General features: G+C 44.3%; 1 protein-coding gene across 5 annotated transcripts in view; it reads right to left on the bottom strand.

Moving 5' to 3' along the window:
* Positions 1-1,198: 1,198 nt before the first annotated feature.
* The window catches only part of cenpe (centromere protein E), a 27,693-nt gene continuing 5,447 nt past the window's right edge, over positions 1,199-23,444 (bottom strand). The window contains exons 16-56 of one of the 5 annotated variants that reach the window (XM_086263011.1): positions 21,975-22,338; positions 21,842-21,898; positions 21,467-21,634; positions 21,285-21,359; positions 21,128-21,199; positions 20,621-20,752; positions 20,299-20,476; positions 20,065-20,219; positions 19,484-19,630; positions 19,109-19,288; positions 18,425-18,541; positions 18,163-18,333; positions 17,926-18,072; positions 17,447-17,668; positions 17,170-17,244; positions 16,964-17,077; positions 16,766-16,882; positions 16,529-16,669; positions 16,157-16,378; positions 13,518-13,679; positions 13,134-13,367; positions 12,294-12,527; positions 11,040-11,156; positions 10,778-10,948; positions 10,541-10,687; positions 10,050-10,283; positions 8,977-9,198; positions 8,809-8,895; positions 8,365-8,445; positions 7,665-7,784; positions 7,389-7,571; positions 7,093-7,302; positions 6,605-6,817; positions 6,213-6,416; positions 5,761-5,937; positions 5,565-5,665; positions 5,331-5,428; positions 5,070-5,205; positions 2,395-2,762; positions 2,273-2,311; positions 1,199-1,396 (exon numbers count right to left, since the gene is read on the bottom strand). In XM_086263011.1, the coding sequence (XP_086119137.1) occupies positions 1,320-1,396; positions 2,273-2,311; positions 2,395-2,762; positions 5,070-5,205; positions 5,331-5,428; positions 5,565-5,665; positions 5,761-5,937; positions 6,213-6,416; positions 6,605-6,817; positions 7,093-7,302; positions 7,389-7,571; positions 7,665-7,784; positions 8,365-8,445; positions 8,809-8,895; positions 8,977-9,198; positions 10,050-10,283; positions 10,541-10,687; positions 10,778-10,948; positions 11,040-11,156; positions 12,294-12,527; positions 13,134-13,367; positions 13,518-13,679; positions 16,157-16,378; positions 16,529-16,669; positions 16,766-16,882; positions 16,964-17,077; positions 17,170-17,244; positions 17,447-17,668; positions 17,926-18,072; positions 18,163-18,333; positions 18,425-18,541; positions 19,109-19,288; positions 19,484-19,630; positions 20,065-20,219; positions 20,299-20,476; positions 20,621-20,752; positions 21,128-21,199; positions 21,285-21,359; positions 21,467-21,634; positions 21,842-21,898; positions 21,975-22,338 (6,469 nt within the window). In that variant the 3' untranslated portion in view covers positions 1,199-1,319. The remainder of the gene's footprint in view (positions 1,397-2,272; positions 2,312-2,394; positions 2,763-5,069; positions 5,206-5,330; positions 5,429-5,564; positions 5,666-5,760; positions 5,938-6,212; positions 6,417-6,604; positions 6,818-7,092; positions 7,303-7,388; positions 7,572-7,664; positions 7,785-8,364; positions 8,446-8,808; positions 8,896-8,976; positions 9,199-10,049; positions 10,284-10,540; positions 10,688-10,777; positions 10,949-11,039; positions 11,157-12,293; positions 12,528-13,133; positions 13,368-13,517; positions 13,680-16,156; positions 16,379-16,528; positions 16,670-16,765; positions 16,883-16,963; positions 17,078-17,169; positions 17,245-17,446; positions 17,669-17,925; positions 18,073-18,162; positions 18,334-18,424; positions 18,542-19,108; positions 19,289-19,483; positions 19,631-20,064; positions 20,220-20,298; positions 20,477-20,620; positions 20,753-21,127; positions 21,200-21,284; positions 21,360-21,466; positions 21,635-21,841; positions 21,899-21,974; positions 22,339-23,444) is intronic. The other 4 variants (XM_086263013.1, XM_086263012.1, XM_086263016.1 and 1 more) reach the window with 4 other exon arrangements.

The raw sequence follows: 23,444 nt of genomic DNA, 5'->3' as shown, positions 1-23,444 counted from the left end.
TAGGACAAAATTCGCCACTTTTTTAACGCTTCTGGTTACGAAATTACGTAACCGTTTAATCGCCGTTTAATAAGTCAGAACTTGTCCCCGACTGAACGCAGCATTTTACGCCAAAGAGTAGCGCCTTGAACGCCTGGGAAAAACGCCGCTTTTTCAGCCATTCAGAAGGAGCGTTCAAGGCGCAACTCTCTGGCGTAAAATACGGTGTTCTACGGGGTCAAAACCGCCATAGGTGGCCAGTTCATGTTTTGTTTTCATATTCATGACATGTTTTAATGTTAATAGCAGCCTGTTAACACACAGCTGAACTTTGAACCTCTAAATTTGTTTCTTGTCAAGTTGTTCCCCTGCAGGAAGAGTGTTCCTTTCAGATAAAGTTATATTAATTGATCAAACTGTGTTTAAAGGTCCATTTCAGCCATTAAGATGATCCATAAACACATGGATAAGTGATCATGGAGGGAAAGCTTTGGGAGTGGGGGGCTTTACACTTCAGCCTTCAGCCAATGTTCCTAGAACAAAAGTGTGACTGTCAGAGAACCTTTGGGGAACGTTCCCCGTTTGCTAAGAGCAATACTAAAAAGGGCACTTACAGTAGTTGTGGGCTGCACAGGTTTCAGAGGGGTCTGTGGTCACAGCGTACATTTATACCCAGTAGGGCATTAGAATGCTTTTGAATTTGAAAATGACTCTGGAAATATTAGAGTAAACAGTGTAATATGCCAATTGTAAGTGACAGGCCATCAAAAGTGAAGTGAAAAAAAAAACAAACAAAAAAACGTTTGCTGTGCAAATCTGAAACCTTTGATATACAACTCTGCATTTTAATTGACGCAGATGGATACCCCTCCCTGAGCAGTGGTTCTGCTCCAGGTTTCTTCCTGTTAAAAGGGGGTTTTTCCGAATGGCAAACCACAGATGAAAGACATGTTCTGTTAGGGTCCAGCGCACAAAGACACATTTAGGACCACTCTAAATCTGGTTCTGCAATTGTTTGGGTTTAGTGGAGCAAATCAAACTTGCCATTGCTGACTCATATTCTGATCAATGTTCAGGTTCTTTTGTTTAAAACCACAGCACCTAAAGAAGCTGATAAATCTAAAACATTACTAGAGCTAAGCTAAGATACATCGTCCACAGTGTAGATTTGTTGGAACAAGGTCAGTTGACTGAAATGTAACATAGACACCATTTAAGCACCTTATTAAACACATTTATTAAATTTCTTAGAACAGGATGAAAAGGGAAAAATGAAAGTGGGAAATAAAAGTACATAAACATTACAAACAAAGGTAAAAATACTGCTCTTTACAAACACGTTATTGTGTTTTACACATTTCTTCCTGTTTTGGAGACTTTGGCCACCACTCGTTTTTGTCCGTGTCCACAGTAACATCTGTAAATACACAAGACAAACACCACTAAATGAAAAACAAATACTGAAGCATTAATGGGAATTTTAGAAATATTATTACATTTATTCTAAAGATCTGTTTTTGTGCAGAGGCTAGTGACATCATACAGTCCTACCCAGTGATGTCACACTCCTCCACTGATTTACAGATAGCTGTAATGTACAGCAAGCTGTTAGTGAACAACAGCTAACTTGCTGCTCTTAAAAGACTTCAAACATGCGATTAGCAGGTGAAGATACATGGTGCATCTCTGTGTGGATGACTTTTTAGCTTTTGTTTGTCTGCAAGAAAACTGCAGACCAACCCTGAAACCTACTCTAAAACGCTGCAATGTTGTTAATGATGGTTTTCAAACATTTTTTTCCATGCCAAAAAAAAAAAAAGAGTGTACCCAACTCATGTTCATAAATAAAGCACCTGCCTGAAGTCGAGGTTTGAAATTCTGTTAATGGTTTCCTCATTCAAGCCACTGAGTCACCACAAAACCCACTAAAGTGCAGCTGTAAGAGTTACTATACTGGTCACAGGGAGCTGGGTCTCCTAATGCATGCGTCTCTGACAAGGCTGATTTTTGCTTGTTACAAATACAAAAACTGCATCTCTACTATGGAACACTTTAAAATATAGAGTTCTATGTTTTAAAACACTAAAATAACAGGAGTAGCGTTATTCCTCCTGCTATTATTTTGGATTTATTCTCAAATGAAAGGGACCAGACCCCACTGAACAAGGTGGCCATGGCAGAAGAACATGTTACTGTGATTCTGAGAAGACCGGTGAAGTGCCATTAACCCGTGCTTCTGTTAGTATACCCCAAGTGACTGAACCCTACATCCCCACATGTTGTACGTTGTTACCCTGTTCTGGAGCTGCTGTTTCAGGAACACGGGAAACCTCTGACAAAACAAACGGCCAACATCTTTATGATATTCTGAAGCTTTTGAAAGAATGTGACAAAGTAGCCTACGCTGCAGTTTACCTGGAATGGTTCCAAGGCTCGAGTTGTCGAAGAACTGCTTGGGACAGTTTCGGGACAGTGTCTCAGAGCTTCCGCCCACATCAAAGAATCTGCTTTTGGGGGATTCGAGGAGAGAGGCCTTTGGCGAATCCAGCAGCTTTCTGGGTGACTCCAAACCCTTCCTGGGAGTGTCCAGGAGCTTCTTGGCAGGTATCAAAAACTTTTTAGGTGAGCTCAGCAGGTTAGAGGAGTCAGAGGTCATGGGAAAGCCCCTCTTGGTGGGAGTGCTAGGTGACTGAAGCTTGTCCTCTTCCACTTTGTTCCTCACCTTTAGTTTGATGGCTCTGTTCTTCCACTTGGTAATCTCAGCCTGCTGACTGGCAACCACACTGATGAGAAAGGAAGTCTGTGATTAGAGCTCGACTTCAATTTTTATGTCACAAAGTGATAACTATGGAATGTGATCTGTGTTTGTGCAGTGAGCGTTCAAACCAAACCACCATCAGGACAGCAACGGGCTTCATCTGAATGACAGTTTGTCTAAATATCTGATCAGATCTTAATCCTAGTGACACAACAACTTGTATTGTTGTCTTGGGAGACAATAGCACTGTCTATCAACTGGAAATAATTTGATGACTATTATTGTTGCTAAACCAGTTTCAGAGGATAACTGTACGGCAAAACCAATTAGAAAGAAACAGAAGAGAAAACTTAAAATAACACAAAAAAACAACAACAAAAATCCCAGAAACGTGAGAGATTGAGACACAGTTTGTAACATTGTTCACGCTTAAGGAAATGCTTAATCAGCAAAAAAAATGCATATGAACTTGAGTGTCATCCCATTTTTAATCCATAAGGTTTGATATGAGGTCAGGCGAGCCTTTTCAGTTCTTGCCTGCCATTAAAGATGCAAGAAGCAGCTGCAATATTCTCCTAAAGGGTGGACACGATCATACACGTCTTCAGCCCACGCGACGGCCACGTACAACGCACCAAGTTACAAAAATCAAGAGGTGCACGATCGGCCGATGCGCCACAAAGAAGGATGTGATATGTGATATCTTCAAATTAGCTTTTAATGCAGCAGTTATGTTAATATGAATCATCCTTGTTGTATAAATAAATATAATGCAAAAGGTGGCGACGTGCTTTACACCAGCGGTCCCCAACCCCCGGGCCTCGGACCGGTACCAGTCCGTGAGTCTTTGGTACCGGGCTGCGAGAGTTCAGGCTCAGGTGTGAAATGTATAGTTTTCAGGGTTTTTAATCGGTTTTCAGCGTGATTTTGTTATCATTTACTCTGTTTTCCTTGGTCTTTTCACGTGTGTTATGAATAAATTCTCTTTTTTTCGGTACTGGTACTAGTTTTATTTTGTTGTATTTATCCGCGACACCTTAAAGGCCGGTCCATGAAAATATTGTCGGGCATAAACCGGTCCGTGGCGCAAAAAAGGTTGGAGACCGCTGCTTTACACTACTGCAAACAATGTTTTTGGATTGTGCTTGTTTATCTAAGGCTTGGATGCAGCTGCTCTCAAGCTCTCTATGCACTGTTCTTTCAAGCTGATCTGAAGGTCACATGAAGTTTGGTCTACCACTTTATGGCAGAGTTGATGTCGTTCCCCATTTTTGTGTTAATACCAGCGACCCATTGTTTCACAAATGTTTGTAGAAGCTGTCTGCATGCTTGGATGCTTGATTCTATACACCTGTGGCCATGGAAATGACTGAACACCTGAATTCAGTGATTTGGATGGGCGAGTACAGCACAGTGCAGGTATAGATGATATTGATGGAGCAATACAGGGACATATGCATAGACAGTACAGAAGTAAATATGGAAAGTAGCATTTTAGATTCAAGATCTTATACCAGTTCAATGTTTCCCTGTTTGAGGGAGTTGTTCTACAAATGTTACTCCTTTACCACAAAAAAAAGAAAAAAGAAAAGTGTCTTATTGGAACAAATGGAGATTTACACTCAAACAGATTTGATATCATTTCACGGTAAAATAATAAAAACTCTGAACTTCAACATGCATTTAAAATGGGTCAGTCAGCTTTAAGCTAATTAAAGATGATTGAAGGTTAATAATGCTATACTGATGCTATTATATTAAGTTTTAATGCTGCTTCCATATGCAGACATTTTGTCTGCATATGGCACTAAAGCATGACTAATCAAATGGGTGGTTATTTATCAAACAGGCAGCAGTGCATTTGTATTTTTACAGTTCACCATCAAATTTCCAATCATTATAATGTAGGATTCCTCAGAGTGAGTGTTACTGTATGTCAGATTTACAAATGACCTGCTGCGTGTGCTAAAGAAGGCACTGCAACGTATGCAGATGGTAGTACAATCTGCTGATAGTAGAGAAGAGAAATTAAGAAAACACAGCAAGAGGAATTGCTGTTAATCACTCAGTGGGTTTCTGAGTCAAAGAGGGGGCTAAAATGTTTGATGTTGTAGCCGACCAAACACTGTTACAGTCAACTCAAACCAATAACAGTTGCTAAGACGGGCATTTCAGTCATCATGTCCATGATAGCTGGAAGAAGAGCCACAGTAACACAAGCTGTGTGTAGAATGTTAATGATTCCACAGCAGTAAACATCACTCAAAGTGTTTTCTACTTTAAACACACGTAGCGATTGTATCGGTTGCAAAGACAGTGCTGATGCCGTTACCTTTCCAGTTCTGTGATTTTCATGTGAAGCTGGCTGACTTCCTTCTCCAGCTTGGATTTCTCCATCAGAATACTGCTGCTGACCACAGAACTCCTGGGGTTGGTCAGTCTGGCATGAAGGTCTTTACCCTGCAAGACTGATTCCAACATGAATGCATCATTTAAACATGCTCCTCTTTCAATGGTTACACCTGAATTAGTTATTCATCGGTCAGATTTCTTTGTTTGTTAGCAGATATACATGCACAGCGCTGACACTTACACGACTCTTCTCCCTCCTGTTGGGATTTTCTCAAAGTCTCTTTAAGCTTCCTCAGTAACTCTTCTTTTTCCTCCAACAGTGTGTTCATCGCCTGGATCCTGGAAGACAGAATGCCGGTCATTAGAGTCAGCAGTCCTGCAGCAGGCCACAGGTCTTGACACCACCGACCCTGAAAACCACAGTGGAGAAAAACTAACAAACAAAAGTGTAAGAACGAATTCAATAGCTCTTTACTCTCGTTTGTGTTCGTCGGATGCTGAGCTGAGCTTCATCTCCAACTGCAACAGCTTGGTCTGAAGCTTCTCCAGCTCAGCCACACTGGGTGATGATTTTTTCTGAACCAAGGAGGACAAAGATCATCGTACCAGCTACTCATTCGTCAGATAACCAAACTGAAGTGCAGCTGCGCTGTTATATGAAACCAACAAACCTCAGATTCTCGAATTTTGCTCTTCAGAGCTTGTATAGCGTTCTCTTTCTCTTCAACTAGTGCACGGTTGTCCTGCAGCTCAGTCTGCAGGAGTTGTGTTGCCTCTTTGTGGTTGGAAACTTTGGCATCAGCTTTGATGCGTGCCTCCTCCAGCTGCTCAGTTTGAATATGCAGAGCCTGAAAGTGAAACACATTCTTCATTATTATCTGTGGCTCTCAACTTCACCAAAACAAACAGTGCATTGGTCGGGGACTAGTTTGGGTGGTGAATGAATCCACCATTGGATGCTCCGATTTCTAGTAGCAAGCTGGTGTCTGTAAGCGTGTGTGTGTGTGAGAGAGACTTGTGTGTTTTCATGGTAATGAAGGAACACATCACCCAGTACTAACTGATGTTTCAACTGCTTTGAACAAGAGAAGGAAAGAAATAAGAAACCGTGTGGCAAACACACTTTCACTTTTTCCTCTGCGTGTTTCAGCTGAGAAGCTAGCTGCTGGGTTTCCTTCAGCAGAGCTGCGACTGTCAGAAGCGCTCCCTCCTCCAGCGCCTGCAGCAAAGTGGAACTTTTGCTTTTCACCTCCCTAAGGTGAGACGCTGCCTCAGCCTCCAGCTGTTTTAGCTCTTCAAACGGACCCTTCTGCTCATCAGTGATACTCTATGGGAGGTAGGTGGAAAAAAAGAGCAATGCGGTAAATATCATTTAAAAGATTTCTTCTAATCCAAACTAACCAATCCCCCCAAGCAGTCTGTGATGTGCATCTAGATTAAGAGCCAATCATTTGATTCATTCTGAGAGCTGGAATTATCCATTCAGAGAAATCTTTGTCAAACACGTCAACTGACCTGCAGAAGACATTTCTTGCTTTGTATCCCCGCCGTTCTGCGGTCAGACTCCAGCTCCAGGATGCTGTCCAGCCCACTAAAGCTAATTGGCTGGTTGGGGATCAGGACCTGCAGCTGCTTATTGAACTTGAATCGTTCTTGAATCTCATCCTTCAGCTCATGGAGGTAGGAGGTCATGTGGTCCCAGAGCTTGTCCAAAATGCTGCTCATTTTCTACAAAAATCAGCAAAGTCACCATAAAGTACCAGTGATGGAGAAGTGGATGCACATGAACAGGAGGGAGTAAAATCAAATCTATCTCCAGCTTCAACAAGTAACAACCTTTGTTGCAAGACTGACAATACAGCTTGTTATACACCACGTGACTAATAATGATAAAGTAGACACCAGAAAAGTACAGTCTTCTTCTCAACTTCTCAGAAGCTGGTTTCTTTGAATGGGACAGAGAGAGCGTCCAAGTGTTTCAGGGGGCAGGGCAGAAGGCTCACCTCCATGTAAAGTTGCCTCCTGTCCAGCAGCTCAGGCAGTCTCTGCTCCCACAGTGCGTCAAAGCCCTTGACTTGAACAGAGTGGCTGGGCGCCTGCGCTCTGCATAGAAGCACATCCTGCAGCCGTCTCTCCTCGAAGACGGCCAAGTCGTTTTTCACCAGCTCCTCAAAAATGTTCCTGTAGCCAAGTGCCTTCACACGCAGCAGCTCCTGTGGGAAAAGGACCAGAGATGACTTCATTCAAAGACCAGCATATTTAGGAAATTTTGTAGTACAGTCAAACTACAGCCAGTTACTTGAATTTTTCTGAGATTTTCATCAGTTGACTGTCCCAGCTGAAAGACCGCATCATAGGCATCCTTGGTGGCCTTGGGAAGAGGATGCTTCAGGGAACGCCGCTCCCTCAGGCCCTTGTCCTGAGTTATATTGTCATAACTACAACAAGTGTTTATGAATTGCTGGAACCTTTTGAAGGACTCCTATAATGACAAGAACCAGGTAGCATCAGAGTTATGATCACACTGCATGCTAGAAAGACATTTGAGCTGCAGAGCAGTCAGTGAAGCCGTTACCTCAAGCTGTGTGTCTTGCAGTTGTGACGACAGCAGCTCCTTAGCCCCGCTGGTGCTCGGCTCTGACCTGCTGAGCTGCTCTCTGAGAGCAGAGATGGTTGCGTTCGCTTCGCTGAGCAACTGGAAATGAAAATAAAATCACAGTCAGCATTTAGCCATCCTCAACTTTATGCCAGCGATTTATTCTTGCGTGTAATTGACATTCCAGCTTTTCATCTGCGTAGAAACTCTCTATTAAAGAATGTCACTTCTGACAAGCTAGCTAAAATATGAGATTCCCTCCAGTCCACCTAAATATAGTGCCTTTCTACTTTACCTGAGCTCTGATGAATGCATTCACACACGTTCACACCAGTCAATCCAAGTCGGGAATAATGGAAAAGGGGCATTATTACTGCAGCCCACTAGGGGCCTCAGTTCACAATTTGGGAACCACTGTTTTACAGCAATACTGAACAGAGCACCATGTTTGTGTCCCTGCCATACAAGACAGGAAGTATCAGCACTCTCCAACTCAGTCCTCAGCTTTTAATCATAAATGGACTGGTGCTTACATCACACGTCTCAGTAATCCGCACACTATGTTCAGTGTCTTGCCCAAGGATAATTCAGCATGCAGATTAGAGGAGCTGTGGACTGCATTATCATAATCCAAAATTATGGTTCTAAAAAGAGGAAACAAATGAGAGCAAAGACTCACCTGCTGCACTGCATCTGCTTCACTTTCAGCCTGAGCGCGTCTTTCTGTGTGCATTTGAACTTGCTCTTTAAGCTGCAGTATCTGACAAAAACAGAGCAGGTCGAGGTGTGAGCATGCAACACAGCTAACAACAGTGCTAACTGGGATGGAACCCATTTAGACCAATGGAAAAGGTTTTGAAAGTGGGGCTCATCCATGTTTAGAAAAATTGTCAAAAACCACCAGCTGGAGGATCAAAAACCGAGAGCACTCAGTAAATCGACATGCACTTCTTCGGTGTAGGCAAGGCTGCAGAGGTTAGGATACACTTATGCAGGGAATGCCGACGTGCATTTGTAACATTAAATGTGTGTCAGTGGTAGGTGGTCGGGCTAGCTTCCCCACAGCTTTCATACTAATGTAAGCATCCACAGTCGAAACAAGCAGAAAATGACTGGGACCTACGTCTTGTTGCAGCTTGGCTTCTTGCTCTCCTCTCTCAGGCTGCTGCTGCATGTTCAGCTGACTCAGCTTGTCCTGGATGGCTGAGATCTGCAGATGAATGAGAAAATGTGATCAAGTTTCCAGGCTGCTCTTCCTGTTCTCGGTCACTTTAGAATAGCACTAATTTACCATCTGCATCCTGTCCTCCAGCTCTGCCCGGAGCTGCTGCTTCTCCTGCCTCAGACCCTCCAGGATCTTCTGCAGCTCGTCTCTCTCCTCGCTGACAGACGTCACTCTGCACAGCAGCTTCTCCATCTCCTCGGTGGAGGTCTGAGTGCTGAGCTCCTTCTCAGACAGCAGCCGTGCTCCTTCTGCTTCAGCCATTTTCAATGCATCGGTCAGAGTCCTTATCTGTAAAAGACACGATTGGCTTTTTCACTTAAATGAAATTTCATAGATGTTTACAGAAGCAAGATAAGACATGAACCTGCTGATTTAAAGAACACAGGCAGATCAATGACCCTGTCTTTCTGCACAAACACAACAAGTCCATGAGACAGAAACGCAGCTAACGTTGCAGTACAACACCTCCCAGTGAAAACTAGGATCTACGGACGCTAGAAGACCGACTGAGAACCTCCTGAGGTCAGAAAGTATTGTATTGCTGTTAGCAGCGTGGAATAAGACAGGGACACGTTCGTCACCAGTATTATTCCTTACGGTCACATGGATGGTTGGAAGGACAGAAAGACATCAATCCAGTGGACAAGGTGAATACCAGCGAGTCTTACAGTAATAATCAAATACATGAAGTACAGTAGAAAGCTACTATTGGACTGCTACACCTGTATCAGTCCTGGGAGAATCACTACACTTATTATGTAGATGGATCAGTGAAACTAACAGTACGGAGTCTGAAAATCTGATGAAGCTAAAAAACACCAAAGATGTTGTTTTTCTCTGAAGGAGCACATTTTCCTCATCACTGTGCATGTGTTGAATTTACTTCTTCATCACAGTTGATGTGGACAGTAATATGTGTCTATATAACACACATCACTGTGTAGAAAAGAGGCTTCATATTGTACCATAAAGACAGCCGCTATCAACATGCAATTGGCAAAGGACAGAAGGAAAAACTCCCTTTTAACAGGAAGAAACCTCCAGCAGAAGCAGGCTGAGCAAGGGGCGACCATCTGCTGCCACTTGTTTGGTGGTAAGGAAGAGAAGGAGAGAAGAAAAGCTGGAGCTGTCAATCAGACCTCAGACTGCAGCGTCTCCACCCTGTCCTCCAGCTCTGCCCGGAGCTGCTGCTTCTCCTGCGTCAGACCCTCCAGGATCTCCTGCAGCTCGTCTCTCTCCTCGCTGACAGACGTCACTCTGCACAGCAGCTTCTCCATCTCCTCTGTGGAGGTCTGAGTGCTGAGCTCCTTCTCAGACAGCAGACTGTCTCTCTCTGCTCTCACACTCTCCAGCTCCTCAGTCAAAGCCTTTACCTGTCAGTGAAAACATAAATCTAAACAACCCCAACAAGCTCCACTTGCATTTTGAAGCACACAAAAGAGTTTCATCTGTGCATTCTGTAGTGCTGCAATGTGTCTCTTCCCATGTGCTTAATACTTTATTACTTAAAAGAGGCAGCAGTCACTGAAAAATTGACTTTTATAATTGGGTGTGGTTAGAGATGACATTAGATCGGCACGTCTTCCTGACCATGTATGCTACACAGAGAAAAGCACCCCGAAAGTCTTACATGTGTTTGCAGTTCCACCAGCTTATCATTGTGCTCACTGGGAAGCCCATCCAGCTTCAATATTTGTTCTTCTAGCTCTTTGATCTGCTTCTTTTGCTCGCAGTTTTGCCCCAGGGCCGTCCTCAGTTCCTCCTGATTCACAATCATCTGTAAAGAGAGAAAAAAAAAAAAGTTTGCTTTGACACAAACCTGATAGAAGAACAGTAGCACGAAGGAAGAGTAGAAACAGCAACTTACCATTTCCACATTTTCCTGCAGGTCCGTCCTGAGCTGGTCTCTCTCAGCAGTGAGAGAAGCCAAGGTAGCGCTCAGCTTCTCCACATCCTCCGATTCCCTCTGAAAGGTCGTCATCAGGAGAGCCTCTTTCTCATCTCGCACACACTGCAGCTCCTGTGATAGCCTCAGCATCTGTCACATTTCCAGCTGTCACAACTCTGACTCGAGGACTCATTTAGAGTCCACACACTGAGCAACAAGCCTGAAATAACATATCACTTACCTTCTCCCCTAAATCAGACTCTTTCTGCTCATGAGCTTTCACGAGATCTGAATTCTTTTCTTTTTGTGTTTGAAGCTCATCCTGAACAGACGGTAGAACAACCTGCATCTCAGCAACCTGGAAAACAAGCAAACATCACGTAACAACTTATTCGTGTATCGCTTTTCACACATAAAAGTCACAAAGTTCAAGTACGACACAGTTCATATCCGAACAGATAAACATGTCAGCAGAAGGCCTCATAAAACGGAAAATTGTTTTTTTCATGCTCATTAAGGTGAGGTTAGAGACAGCAGTCTAAGCAGAGGAGCCAGACCTCCCCCTACAACTTCAGTAGCTGTTGAACGGATAAAGTTGTGGTGTACCAGTGGTTAGAAATACTATTATTACTTTAGTACTACTTTAACACAAAGTCAGGGCTGACCAGGGACCATTGCTGCGAGTCACACTGCGCAGCATAAAGGCCCTTTGACAACAGACGTGGCAGCTAAGGATCCAAAATTTGTTGCACTGACCGCTGCACTCTGTCGTTTTTTGCACCAGTTCTAAGTGTACTAGATGCGCCTGCTCCTTGTCGTTTCAAAGCATGGATCTCTCCGACTTTATATCCTCTACAAGAGTTTGTGTTGTATTATCTTTAAATGTTCAATAAAAACATGTATCGCACATTCACAACGAAGAAAGCTTTGTAACTATCCCGACCAGTGAAGAGTGTGTCATTTCCACAATACAGCTTTCCCTCTGAAGTCCACAGAGCTGTTGAAAAGGCTCTGGAGGTCCCTGTGTAAGCACGTAAACCTGTGACATAAAAATTAACTGAACTCTGACATACACAGAATGTTTTCATTCATGGTGATGAAGGAAAACGCTGGCACGTGAAAGGGCATTTACCCTTCCAGGACCTGAGGTAAAGCAGTAAAGCACCCCACTAACAGCCAAACTCATCTGTTCTCTGATTGGATTGTTAAGTTTGTGATTTACATGACATTGCCCAATCAGCTGAAAGGAGGAAAAATTGGGTCAAAATTTGTACTCGTAAGTTGAAACTCACACACAGCCAAGGAAGTTGAGTGCAGAGTTTTACACATATAGTTTTTTTGCTTTGTATTTGTAACCAGACCTTAACAAAAATAAATAAATAAATTTTGTTAAAATTCCATTTAACAGGAAGAAAGCAGAAGCAGGCTGAGGGAGGGGCGACCAAGGGGTGAGGGGAAAAGAAGAGAAGAAAAGCTGGAGATGTCAATCACAGACCTCAGACTGCAGTGTCTCCACCCTGTCCTCCAGCTCTGCCCGGAGCTGCTGCTTCTCCTGCCTCAGACCCTCCAGGATCTCCTGCAGCTCGTCTCTCTCCTCGCTGACAGACGTCACTCTGCACAGCAGCTTCTCCATCTCCTCTGTGAAGGTCTGAGTGCTGAGCTCCTTCTCAGACAGCAGCCGTGCTCCTTCTGCTTCAGCCATTTTCAATGCATCGGTCAGAGTCCTTATCTGTAAAAGACACGATTGGCTTTTTCACTTAAATGAAATGTCATTGATATTTAAAGAAGCAAGATAAGACATGAACCTGCTGATTTAAAGAACACAGGCAGATCAGTGACCCTGTCTTTCTGCACAAACAGCTCTCTTGCACTGAGGACACCCTAAAACTAAATGTCATTAACATGAGAAAATCCAAAAAGACTACAAAAAGTCCATGAGACAGAAACGCAGCTAACGTTGCAGTACAACACCTCCCAGTGAAAACTAGGATCTACGGACGCTAGAAGACCGACTGAGAACCTCCTGAGGTCAGAAAGTATTGTATTGCTGTTAGCAGCGTGGAATAAGACAGGGACACGTTCGTCACCAGTATTATTCCTTACGGTCACATGGATGGTTGGAAGGACAGAAAGACATCAATCCAGAGGCTTCATATTGTACCATAAAGACAGCCGCTATCAACATGCAATTGGCAAAGGACAGAAGGAAAAACTCCCTTTTAACAGGAAGAAACCTCCAGCAGAAGCAGGCTGAGCAAGGGGCGACCATCTGCTGCCACTTGTTTGGTGGTAAGGAAGAGAAGGAGAGAAGAAAAGCTGGAGCTGTCAATCAGACCTCAGACTGCAGCGTCTCCACCCTGTCCTCCAGCTCTGCCCGGAGCTGCTGCTTCTCCTGCCTCAGACCCTCCAGGATCTCCTGCAGCTCGTCTCTCTCCTCGCTGACAGACGTCACTCTGCACAGCAGCTGCTCCATCTCCTCTGTGGAGGTCTGAGTGCTGAGCTCCTTCTCAGACAGCAGACTGTCTCTCTCTGCTCTCACACTCTCCAGCTCCTCAGTCAGTCTCTGAATCTGTGCAGAAACACAAAGGTCAGTCCAAACTGTGACTTTAAACAGTGAAAGACATGAAAATGGTGGCTGAATGTAACAAAGGGATGCACACAGCAAAACTGCTGACTGTACACATGTTAGAATAAAGCAAGTATAGAAACTTAGTCCTGCCTGGTCTGTGAGCTCTTGTAACTGGAGGGTACTGCCTGCATCTTTGCCACTGTTCGGCCTGCTCTCCAGGTCTGCCTTTTCACTCTTCAGCAGGTTGATCTCATCTTGTAGGATTCTGATGTTCTCCTGAGAAACCCTCAGCTCCTCCTGGTTCTCAGTCATCTGAAAAGTTTTACCCACCATGACTATACAAGTCGACTCTGATAGTTTCAGCAATGCTACGGTTATTCCATACACAGAGAGAAGTATTTTTCTCTCACTGATGAATTCAAAAACTTCTGTAAAACATTGGCTAGAAATGCACGCGAGGACTCAACGCACGGAACAGGCCGTGTGTGACACTTGTAGGGAGGTGCAGGTTACAAATAAAGGGTTTTATTAATGGGTTTGTGGTTATGCCGTAGCTATGGTATAATTTCTTTCTTTGTACAAGATTCCTAGAATTTTTGCCACGAATAACTGATGTTTTAAGAAAAACCACATTAAAATTTCTTCTGTTAAGTTTTTTTTATATAATAGTTAATATGCCTTATTGATCACGATATTGCAGAGATTAAAACACTGGTTTGAATTGTTGAATGGACTGATTCTTATATAGCGCTTCTCTACTCTCACGGAGTACTCAAAGCGCTCAAGACAATATGCCTCATTCACCCAATCACACCCATTCTCACAAGCACTTTATCTACACTTAGTGCTTTTCTAACGACATTCATACTCCGATGGATGCATCGGAGAGCAAGTTGGGGTTAGTATCTTGCCCAAGGATACTTGACATGCAGACTGGAGGAGCCAGGGATCGAACCACCGACAGTAGGTGACCTGCTCTACATCCTGAGCTACAGCCACCCTGCGGTGTGTGCAAAGAGCAGGGACTTATCAACGCGAGCTTATGACCTGCGCTTACTGGGAATTCCTCGTTCATGGGAAATAATTGCAATCCTCAATCCGTATCACGAGTGGGGTTCAACGGGTTACCCACGCCTCTCGGCGAAGGGTAGACACATGCTGATCCACTCAGTGTGGCGCGCGTGCAGCCCCGGACATCTAAGGGCATCACAGACCAGTGATGCAGTTGGCTCTACTGCTCTGGTTTAGGATGGATCTCTTTAAATCTGATATCCCGTCACGATGTTAGAAATTCAAACTCGATAAAGATATCAGAGAACTCACTAAATTAAGGTTGGGCGATATGTAAAAATTTTCCAATTGACAATCGTCAGTCCGATAACCGTTGATAGGTGATATACTTGTGCAGGTGCAGACTTTTTGATAGGCGGAGCAACGTAACAATGTACAGGCTCATATATAACTGACTGACAACTGCTTAATAGGTTACTAGCTTAGTTTTACTGATCTCTAAAATTCCTCCTGAAGTGTTTACAAACGTCAACTACTTCATTAGTTAGTGAGGGGAGGAGCTCTGTGTCTGTGTGAACTTGTGTGTCAGCTAAAGGAGGCAAAGGCAACACAGTTGATTTCAATACTGCTGCAAATAGTGAATGACCACCACCACATCGTGGTAGAGGGGTATTCTAGTGATGCCAGGAGCAATCTCGTTGTGAGCATTGACGCTTGCAGCTTGGCATTTCTCTCCATGCCAGATATTCTTGGGCAAGACACCAACAAGAAGTTGCTATATGAATACATGTGGATATGAGATAGACAGCACTTAAGCATAGAAAGAAAAAAGTGCTTGTATGAATGAGGCAAGTTGTATGAAACGCTTCGAGTGCTCAGAGTAGAACAGCGCTACATAAGGACCAGTCCATTTAACATTTGCTGATGACATACCAAGTATGAATCTACTGAAACAAACAATATATCCAGTGAGATGCTGTAAGTCAAATGCAAACACAAAAGTAGTGCACGTTGATTTGACATAAAAGCAAATTGTTTTTATATAGCGCTTTTCTGTTTTATAGTGTAAGGTAAATACTCTACAATAATACAAAGAAAACAGAGAACCCCAACAATCACATGACCCCCTATGAGTGAGCGCTTTGGTGACAGCTCTGCTGGAGGTTTCTTCTATTTTAACATGAAGTAACCTCCAGCAGACCCAGGCCAGTAAAAACAATCTTCCATCCATCCATTCGCTTCCGCTTATCCTTTTCAGGGTCGCGGGGGGCGCTGGAGCCTATCCCAGCTGTCATAGGGTGAAAGGCGGGGTACACCCTGGACAGGTCGCCAGTCTGTCGCAGGGCCAACACACAGAGACAGACAACCATTCACACTCACATTCACACCTAGTGACAATTTGGATTAATCAATTAACCTATCCCCACAAGCTGCATGTCTTTGGACGGTGGGAGGAAGCCGGAGTACCCGGAGAGAACCCACGCAAACACGGGGAGAACATGCAAACTCCACACAGAAAGACCCCGGCCTGATGGTGGAATTGAACTCAGGACCTTCTTGCTGTGCACGGTGGCATGGTGGTTAGCACTGTTGCCGCACAGCAAGAAGGTCCTGAGTAAAAACAATCTTTAAATTTAAAATTGATTTAAAATCCAACAATTAGGATCATGATGGTGATGGCATACAGGGCAAATATCATACTGTGTGCACTCATCAGAAAACCCAACCGGGCTAAAAAAAAATAAATACTGAAATTCTGATTTTGGTTAAGCTTTTACCATCTCCACCCTGTCCTCCAGCTCTGCCCGGAGCTGCTGCTTCTCCTGCCTCAGACCCTCCAGGATCTCCTGCAGCTCGTCTCTCTCCTCGCTGACAGACGTCACTCTGCACAGCAGCTGCTCCATCTCCTCTGTGGAGGTCTGAGTGCTGAGCTCCTTCTCAGACAGCAGACTGTCTCTCTCTGCTCTCACACTCTCCAGCTCCTCAGTCAGTCTCTGAATCTGTGCAGAAACACAAAGGTCAGTCCAAACTGTGACTTTAAACAGTGAAAGACATGAAAATGGTGGCTGAAAGTAACAAAGGGATGCACACAGTAAAACTGCTGACTGTACACATGTTAGAATAAAGCAAGTATAGAAACTTAGTCCTGCCTGGTCTGTGAGCTCTTGTAACTGGAGGGTACTGCCTGCATCTTTGCCACTGCTCGGTCTGCTCTCTGTCTGTTCCTTCTGAAGCAACAGGGCATCTCTCTCTGCTCGGGCGCTGTCAAGCTCCTCAGAGAGGTTCGTTAACTGTTAAAGGGAAGGTACCCAAATTATTGTTGTAGACAAAAGAGCAAATTTAAAAACTTCATTCATTAATGATGAATGTTATTCAATGTAAGTCACCTGATGTGTAAAGTCCACTTCCTTTTGCTCATAGAGTTGCACACGATCACACAGCTTTTGTTTCTGCTCCTTTAGCTCCTCTTGAAGACACTGAAGTAGACAGTTGGTCTCCTCGACCTGAAAGTAAGAAAACATGGACAATTACCTCCAAGGCACAGCAGGTATCCAGCTTAGTGAAACATGTTGCAGGGAACAAACCTGTAGTTTCAGCTGAGCCTGCGTTTCTTGACCAACTCTTTCGAGATCGCAGTTTTTATTTTGTTCTTTGAGCTGCTCTTGAAGGGAATGCATGAGACTTTGAGCCTCAGCAGCCTAAAAATAAAAGGGGAAAATAAGGTATTTGTTCAACAAATGAAAGACAAAATGTTTGACACTCCCAGTGTGACCAAAAACAAAACCCTCACCGTGACTGTACTACGCTGCAGATCACCCTCCAACTGGCTCTTCTCCTCTGTGACAGCCTGCAGAGCACCCTGCAGCTGCTCAATCGGGGAAAGGAAAGAGCAAGGTTTTTGTTTATTTCTTGCCCCCGAACAGGCAGGTTTGCATGCTGTTTGCTAAGTGACATTTTTCTTATTGTCAAAAAAATCTCAAGATAATGTTTCAGTCTACTGCTAAGCAAACACATGCCTGTGTTTAAAAAGGGGGTGGAATCAATAAATAAATGGACTGATTACAAACCATCTCCACCCTGTCCTCCAGCTCTGCCCGGAGCTGCTGCTTCTCCTGCCTCAGACCCTCCAGGATCTCCTGCAGCTCGTCTCTCTCCTCGCTGACAGACGTCACTCTGCACAGCAGCTTCTCCATCTCCTCTGTGGAGGTCTGAGTGCTGAGCTCCTTCTCAGACAGCAGACTGTCTCTCTCTGCTCTCACACTCTCCAGCTCCTCAGTCAAAGCCTTTACCTGTCAGTGAAAACATAAATCTAAACAACCCCAACAAGCTCCACTTGCATTTTGAAGCACACAAAAGAGTTTCATCTGTGCATTCTGTAGTGCTGCAATGTGTCTCTTCCCATGTGCTTAATACTTTATTACTTAAAAGAGGCAGCAGTCACTGAAAAATTGACTTTTATAATTGGGTGTGGTTAGAGATGACATTAGATCGGCACGTCTTCCTGACCATGTATGCTACACAGAGAAAAGCACCCCGAAAGTCTTACATGTGTTTGCAGTTCCACCAGCTTATCATTGTGCTCACTGGGAAGCCCATCCAGCTTCAATATTTGTTCTTCTAGCTCTTTGATCTGCTTCTTTTGCTCGCAGTTTTGCCCCAGGGCCGTCCTCAGTTCCTCCTGATTCACAATCATCTGTAAAGAGAGAAAAAAAAAAAAGTTTGCTTTGACACAAACCTGATAGAAGAACAGTAGCACGAAGGAAGAGTAGAAACAGCAACTTACCATTTCCACATTTTCCTGCAGGTCCGTCCTGAGCTGGTCTCTCTCAGCAGTGAGAGAAGCCAAGGTAGCGCTCAGCTTCTCCACATCCTCCGATTCCCTCTGAAAGGTCGTCATCAGGAGAGCCTCTTTCTCATCTCGCACACACTGCAGCTCCTGTGATAGCCTCAGCATCTGTCACATTTCCAGCTGTCACAACTCTGACTCGAGGACTCATTTAGAGTCCACACACTGAGCAACAAGCCTGAAATAACATATCACTTACCTTCTCCCCTAAATCAGACTCTTTCTGCTCATGAGCTTTCACGAGATCTGAATTCTTTTCTTTTTGTGTTTGAAGCTCATCCTGAACAGACGGTAGAACAACCTGCATCTCAGCAACCTGGAAAACAAGCAAACATCACGTAACAACTTATTCGTGTATCGCTTTTCACACATAAAAGTCACAAAGTTCAAGTACGACACAGTTCATATCCGAACAGATAAACATGTCAGCAGAAGGCCTCATAAAACGGAAAATTGTTTTTTTCATGCTCATTAAGGTGAGGTTAGAGACAGCAGTCTAAGCAGAGGAGCCAGACCTCCCCCTACAACTTATGCAGGGTAGCACAGGTCAGATCAGGCCAGTCGAGAGATGGAACCTTTGCAGCGTGTCCTGGGTACACGCTGGGTTTCCTCTCAGTAGGACCCAGACCAGCTGAGGTGACATCCTTGTCACATGCCTGAAGTGCCTCAGCTGGTTTCTGTTGATGCGGAGAAGCAGCAGCTCTACTGAACTCCACCCCAGTGACTGAACTTCTCAACCCATCTCTAAGACCCCTGACAACATGGCCCCTGAGTTTACCGCGACCCACAAACGCCTCCACCGCAGTAAAGGGGCAATTCACAGATACTCCAGTGTTATCTGGTTGTCCTACATTTCTTACAGAAACACTGACCACTCTCTCACCTTGTCCACGTGTTCTTGCAGCTTCAACCTGAGCTCGTCTCTCTCTGCGGTCACAGATGTTACAGCAGAGAGCAGCTTCTCCGTCTCCTCTGCAAACCTCTGATCAGCAGTGCTCTGCTCGGACAGGAGCTCGGCTTTCTCAGCTCGCACACACCGAAGTTCTTCATTTAACTGGCTGATCTAAATAAATACATACAATTCTGTTTTTGTCATAGCTATACGAATCACAGTCTTCAAGACACTCACATGTGCAGTTGAATGATATCAGCTAAACTGTAAAACTGTATTATCGAATGATTTTAACTCTTTTTCTGTTGATGGGCTAATGGTTGCACATGTGCTCAGCTGTAATAAGAGCAGCTATCAGTGTCATACTTGTTCTTGAAGCTCTCTGCTAATCTCCTCCTCAGTGCTTCTGGAAGCTTCGCTGTCAGCAAGCTTCTCCTCCAAATCCTTGATCAGCTGCTGCACGTCGCTCAGTTTTCCTTCCAGAGCTCCTCGCTTCTGCTCACTTCCTTCAAGCTGAAGGAAAACATGACAACAGTTGTTTGGAAAGCCGTACGTATAAATGTTTTGTCTCTTCAGACATAACTGCACACACTCTGGAGGACTATTAAACTTGATATCATTTTAAGCCCGATCCAGAGATTTTTATCCTGGATGACTAAGCCGACACTTCCCTCAGCCTCACTGAAAGGCTTTCCCTTTGACTCATTATTATATCATATATATTATAGCATGCCTGTACTTCCCAATGTTTCCACCAAGTACACCAAACAAGTACCTGTCCTCACATTTGTCTCAGCAGCTGCAGCAAATGAAGAGCCTAGTAGCTGCTTCACTTTCTATTTGAATAACCTCTGGTGCTAGTTATGACCCTCTGCAAACGTGCTCATGCTCCCCTCCCCCCCAACTGGATGATGTCAGATTGGCTTTAGAGGATATTTGGGCCTCACCTGCTTTACCAAGGCGTCCACTTTATCTGGGAGAGTCTGACATACAGCCAGCTCATCTAGCTGAGCTCTCAAGGCCGTCTCCACTTGACGAGATGCCATCAACTCTTTATTTAGATTGGCAACAGTTCTCTCAAGCTCTATACTGTCAATCAGATCTGGAGAAGGAGCAAATGTTACGAGGGGCAGGTTCATATGATGGGCTACAGTCTATAAATGCAACACATGGAAACCTACTTTTAGGCACATTGCCATCTAGCAGAGTGGTGAGCTTTGTGTTCTCATCAAATGCGACATTCAGCTCCTTCTGGAGATCGCTCTGCATCTTTCTGTAACGCGACTTCTCCGTCTCCAGCTGAAAACGCAGACTCTTCACCTCCGCCTCCCTTTTCTCGTGGCTGGCAGTCAGAGTCACCTGGACGAGATCGTCAAGAAGCAGGAGATGCATTAATCGCTTACAGCTGCCATTGTTGGCTCACACTTCCTGGAATATTTTTAAAATGAGGATAGATGTGCTGCAAAAAATAATTTTTTGTCATTTTAGTGTTTGATTACGTACATTCGTCTCCTCCAAAGAAATGCTGCGACTGCGTAGGACAGCCCACTCCTTCCTTGTGTCTCTGCTCAGCAGCTCTGCATCGTCCAAAGAGCGGCGAAGCTTCAGCACCTCCTGCACCAAGTCCTTACTGCCCTGAAACAAGAAAACATGAAACAGTTAGCTTGTGCCGTCGTTAGATTGCTGCTGCTTTCAGCACCCTGTCAGCGCTCAGATGGGACATGTTAGCCTGCTAAGACTGTAAGCAAGTGTAAGCAAGCACACTTTGCGTGAGAACAGCCTGGTTTATTCCAGGTTAATGACATAAACTGATATTAAGCACAAACACAAACACACACACACACACACACACACATCGGTAAGACTGCAGTGTTGGCCCATCTACTGCTCCAGACAGACGGATGCTCGGAGCATGAGGTGCTACTGGTTTCTAACATGTGACAGATGCACACTCCACAGTGTCACATCTACATGATGTTCCACGTCACGTGACTGAAATACTGGCCGTACCAGGTTCTCCATCTCATGTGCAAATTCTGTTTCCTTCTTCTTCAGCTGTTCAGTCAGAGTCTTGATTTCATTCTTTCAAAAGAAGAAACAAAAGCTTAAAGACAAATCAAATCAAAATGTTTCGGATCAATAAACTCTACACGTCCACTCATCTTACCTGGAGCTGCATACGCTGGAGTTCAGAGGACTCAACAGCTTTCTTCAAGCTTACAATTTCATTTTCTAACTCTTTCTGCAAGTTTCCAGAAGCAAAGTGAACATAGTGAGCTGAAAACATATTTGATAAACAGCTCTGTGAAACTTTGTTGTCAGTGGATCTGAGAAAGTTCTCCTCGTTACCTCGTTCTCCTTCCTGCACCCCTCTTCTAGAGATTTGAACTCGTCCATCTCCCTCTTCTCCTCTAGCTCCTGTAATACAGCAGCCTTCTCTGTCTCCAGACGCTCCATTTGCTCTATAAACATGCCCAGCTCTTGTTTCAGGTAGTCTCGCTCTGCAGCCACCAAGTCCTGTAACAGTATCATCCAGTTTAACACCGCTGTAGTTTCCACGTCAGACGACTGCACTGAGGGCTTTCAACACTCCAGTGTTAAGACAGCTGAGAGTGAGTTTAGAGCAGTGTGCAGCATGGGCTTTGTTTGAAAATCCGTCTGCCCCTTTACAGAAAGCATAGGATATTTGCTGTAACTGCTCTAACCTCTTCACCTTACACTTACCTTCTCTGACGCCAAAGTTTCACAAAGCTGGATGGTCTCAGCAAACTCTTTTCTCATCTGAAAAACAGAAGATTAAGACAAGTGATGATAATGTGACGCTTGGCAGACAGAGCCCGAGTCAAACACAGCATACCTGTTCATTTGTCTCAGTGTCCACGTCACTGTGTTCTCCCAGTTGTTTCTCCAAGTCCATCACTCTCAGCTCCAACGTGTCAGCTTTCTGTGTGGCCTCCAGCCTCTGCTGAGCTTCAGTGTGCAGCAGCGCTTCCAGCGCTGCTCTCCTCTGTTCTCCAGTCTGCACTTTTTCCAGTGCTTCCTGTCTATGTTGCACCTCCGTTTCCAGCTCCAGCTGCAGCTCTGCCACTCTGCCCTTTAACACATCTAAATTTGACAGGGCCGTCTCTTTCTCCTGACTCTCCTGTTCCAGCTGCATCTCCAGACTGGACACTTTGCCTGAAAGTTCTTGCAGACGATCAGGAGACATGAAGTCTCTGGGACTGTAAAAAAAAAAAGCAACCGGGACATGTTTATGTTACACACCAGCACACAGTGATGGCGCATGATGCGACGACTCCAGCGGCACTTGAAGTATTAGGGAACAGCTTTATTAAGTGACCGGCGCATTCCGGCTTGTGGCCTTAATCAGGGTCCAGGTGGACCTCCCCCTTTTAATGTTCCTGTACTTACTTTATATTAGCTTATTTGCATTTTGTGTGTAATTTTGAGTATGTGTTACTTTAAGACGTAGAAAGGAGAATGATGTGAAGGAGTCTTCACATCATCAGATCTTTCTCTTCTCCGTGCACCTTAGAAGTAGGTGAAGAAAAATGTGTTGCCATCTATTTGATGAACAACACAAATGTTTGGGGCTGGGGTGACACAGATCTGTCAGACCTCTCAAAGTCATGCAGTTGGTAGACTGGACTTTACAGTGTCCTTCTTCATGGACCACATGAGCTCAAACACATTCCAGTGAAGACCACAGACATCATAAACCTCTGACACTAGGAAATGGATACGCCAATTTTTTCAACAGTCTAACTCAGACCCAGAGTCCTGCTAAACTCTCAGGAGGTAGAGCAGGTCATCTACTGCCTGGAAAGGTTGGTGGTTCAATCCCTGGCTCCCCGATGCATCCATCAGAGTATGAATGTGTGGGAATGTTAGCACTTAAAATGCATTGGGTGAACGTGGCATGTTGTATAAACCGGAGAGTTAAAAGTGCTAAATAAGAATCAGTCCACTTACACCACTCTGCACCTCACCCTCTCTACAGTGATTCTGAGAAGTAAATTTGCTGCAGCTTAAGAAAACACCAGAAAAAAAAAAAAAAAAAAAAAAAAAAAGAGTCAAGAGTCATTGCTGCTACCATGGAAACTGTTTACTGACTTGTCAAAGCCCTTTAACAATTCAGAAGATTGCCCATTAAGCAACCAACAGACTAACAGTTCAAAAAAAGTCAGGTGAAAGAAGCAACGAACACTCACACAACGAAGTTCAGCTGGTGAGCACAAAAAACCTTTTTCCTTTTAAAGGACACAATAGGAATACCAGCACCCACTCATAAGCAACACATTTGACTCAACAACAACATTCCTTTACT

Source organism: Aulonocara sp. 'chitande type north' Nkhata Bay, linkage group LG15 (genome assembly GCF_057382095.1).
Source record: "Aulonocara sp. 'chitande type north' Nkhata Bay isolate Kocher_YH1m ecotype deep benthic linkage group LG15, A_spYH_male_GT1.1, whole genome shotgun sequence".
NCBI classification, from domain to species: domain Eukaryota; kingdom Metazoa; phylum Chordata; class Actinopteri; order Cichliformes; family Cichlidae; genus Aulonocara; species Aulonocara sp. 'chitande type north' Nkhata Bay.
The sequence above is the reverse complement of the archived record's forward strand: the minus strand, read 5'-3'. Positions and strand labels throughout refer to the sequence as shown.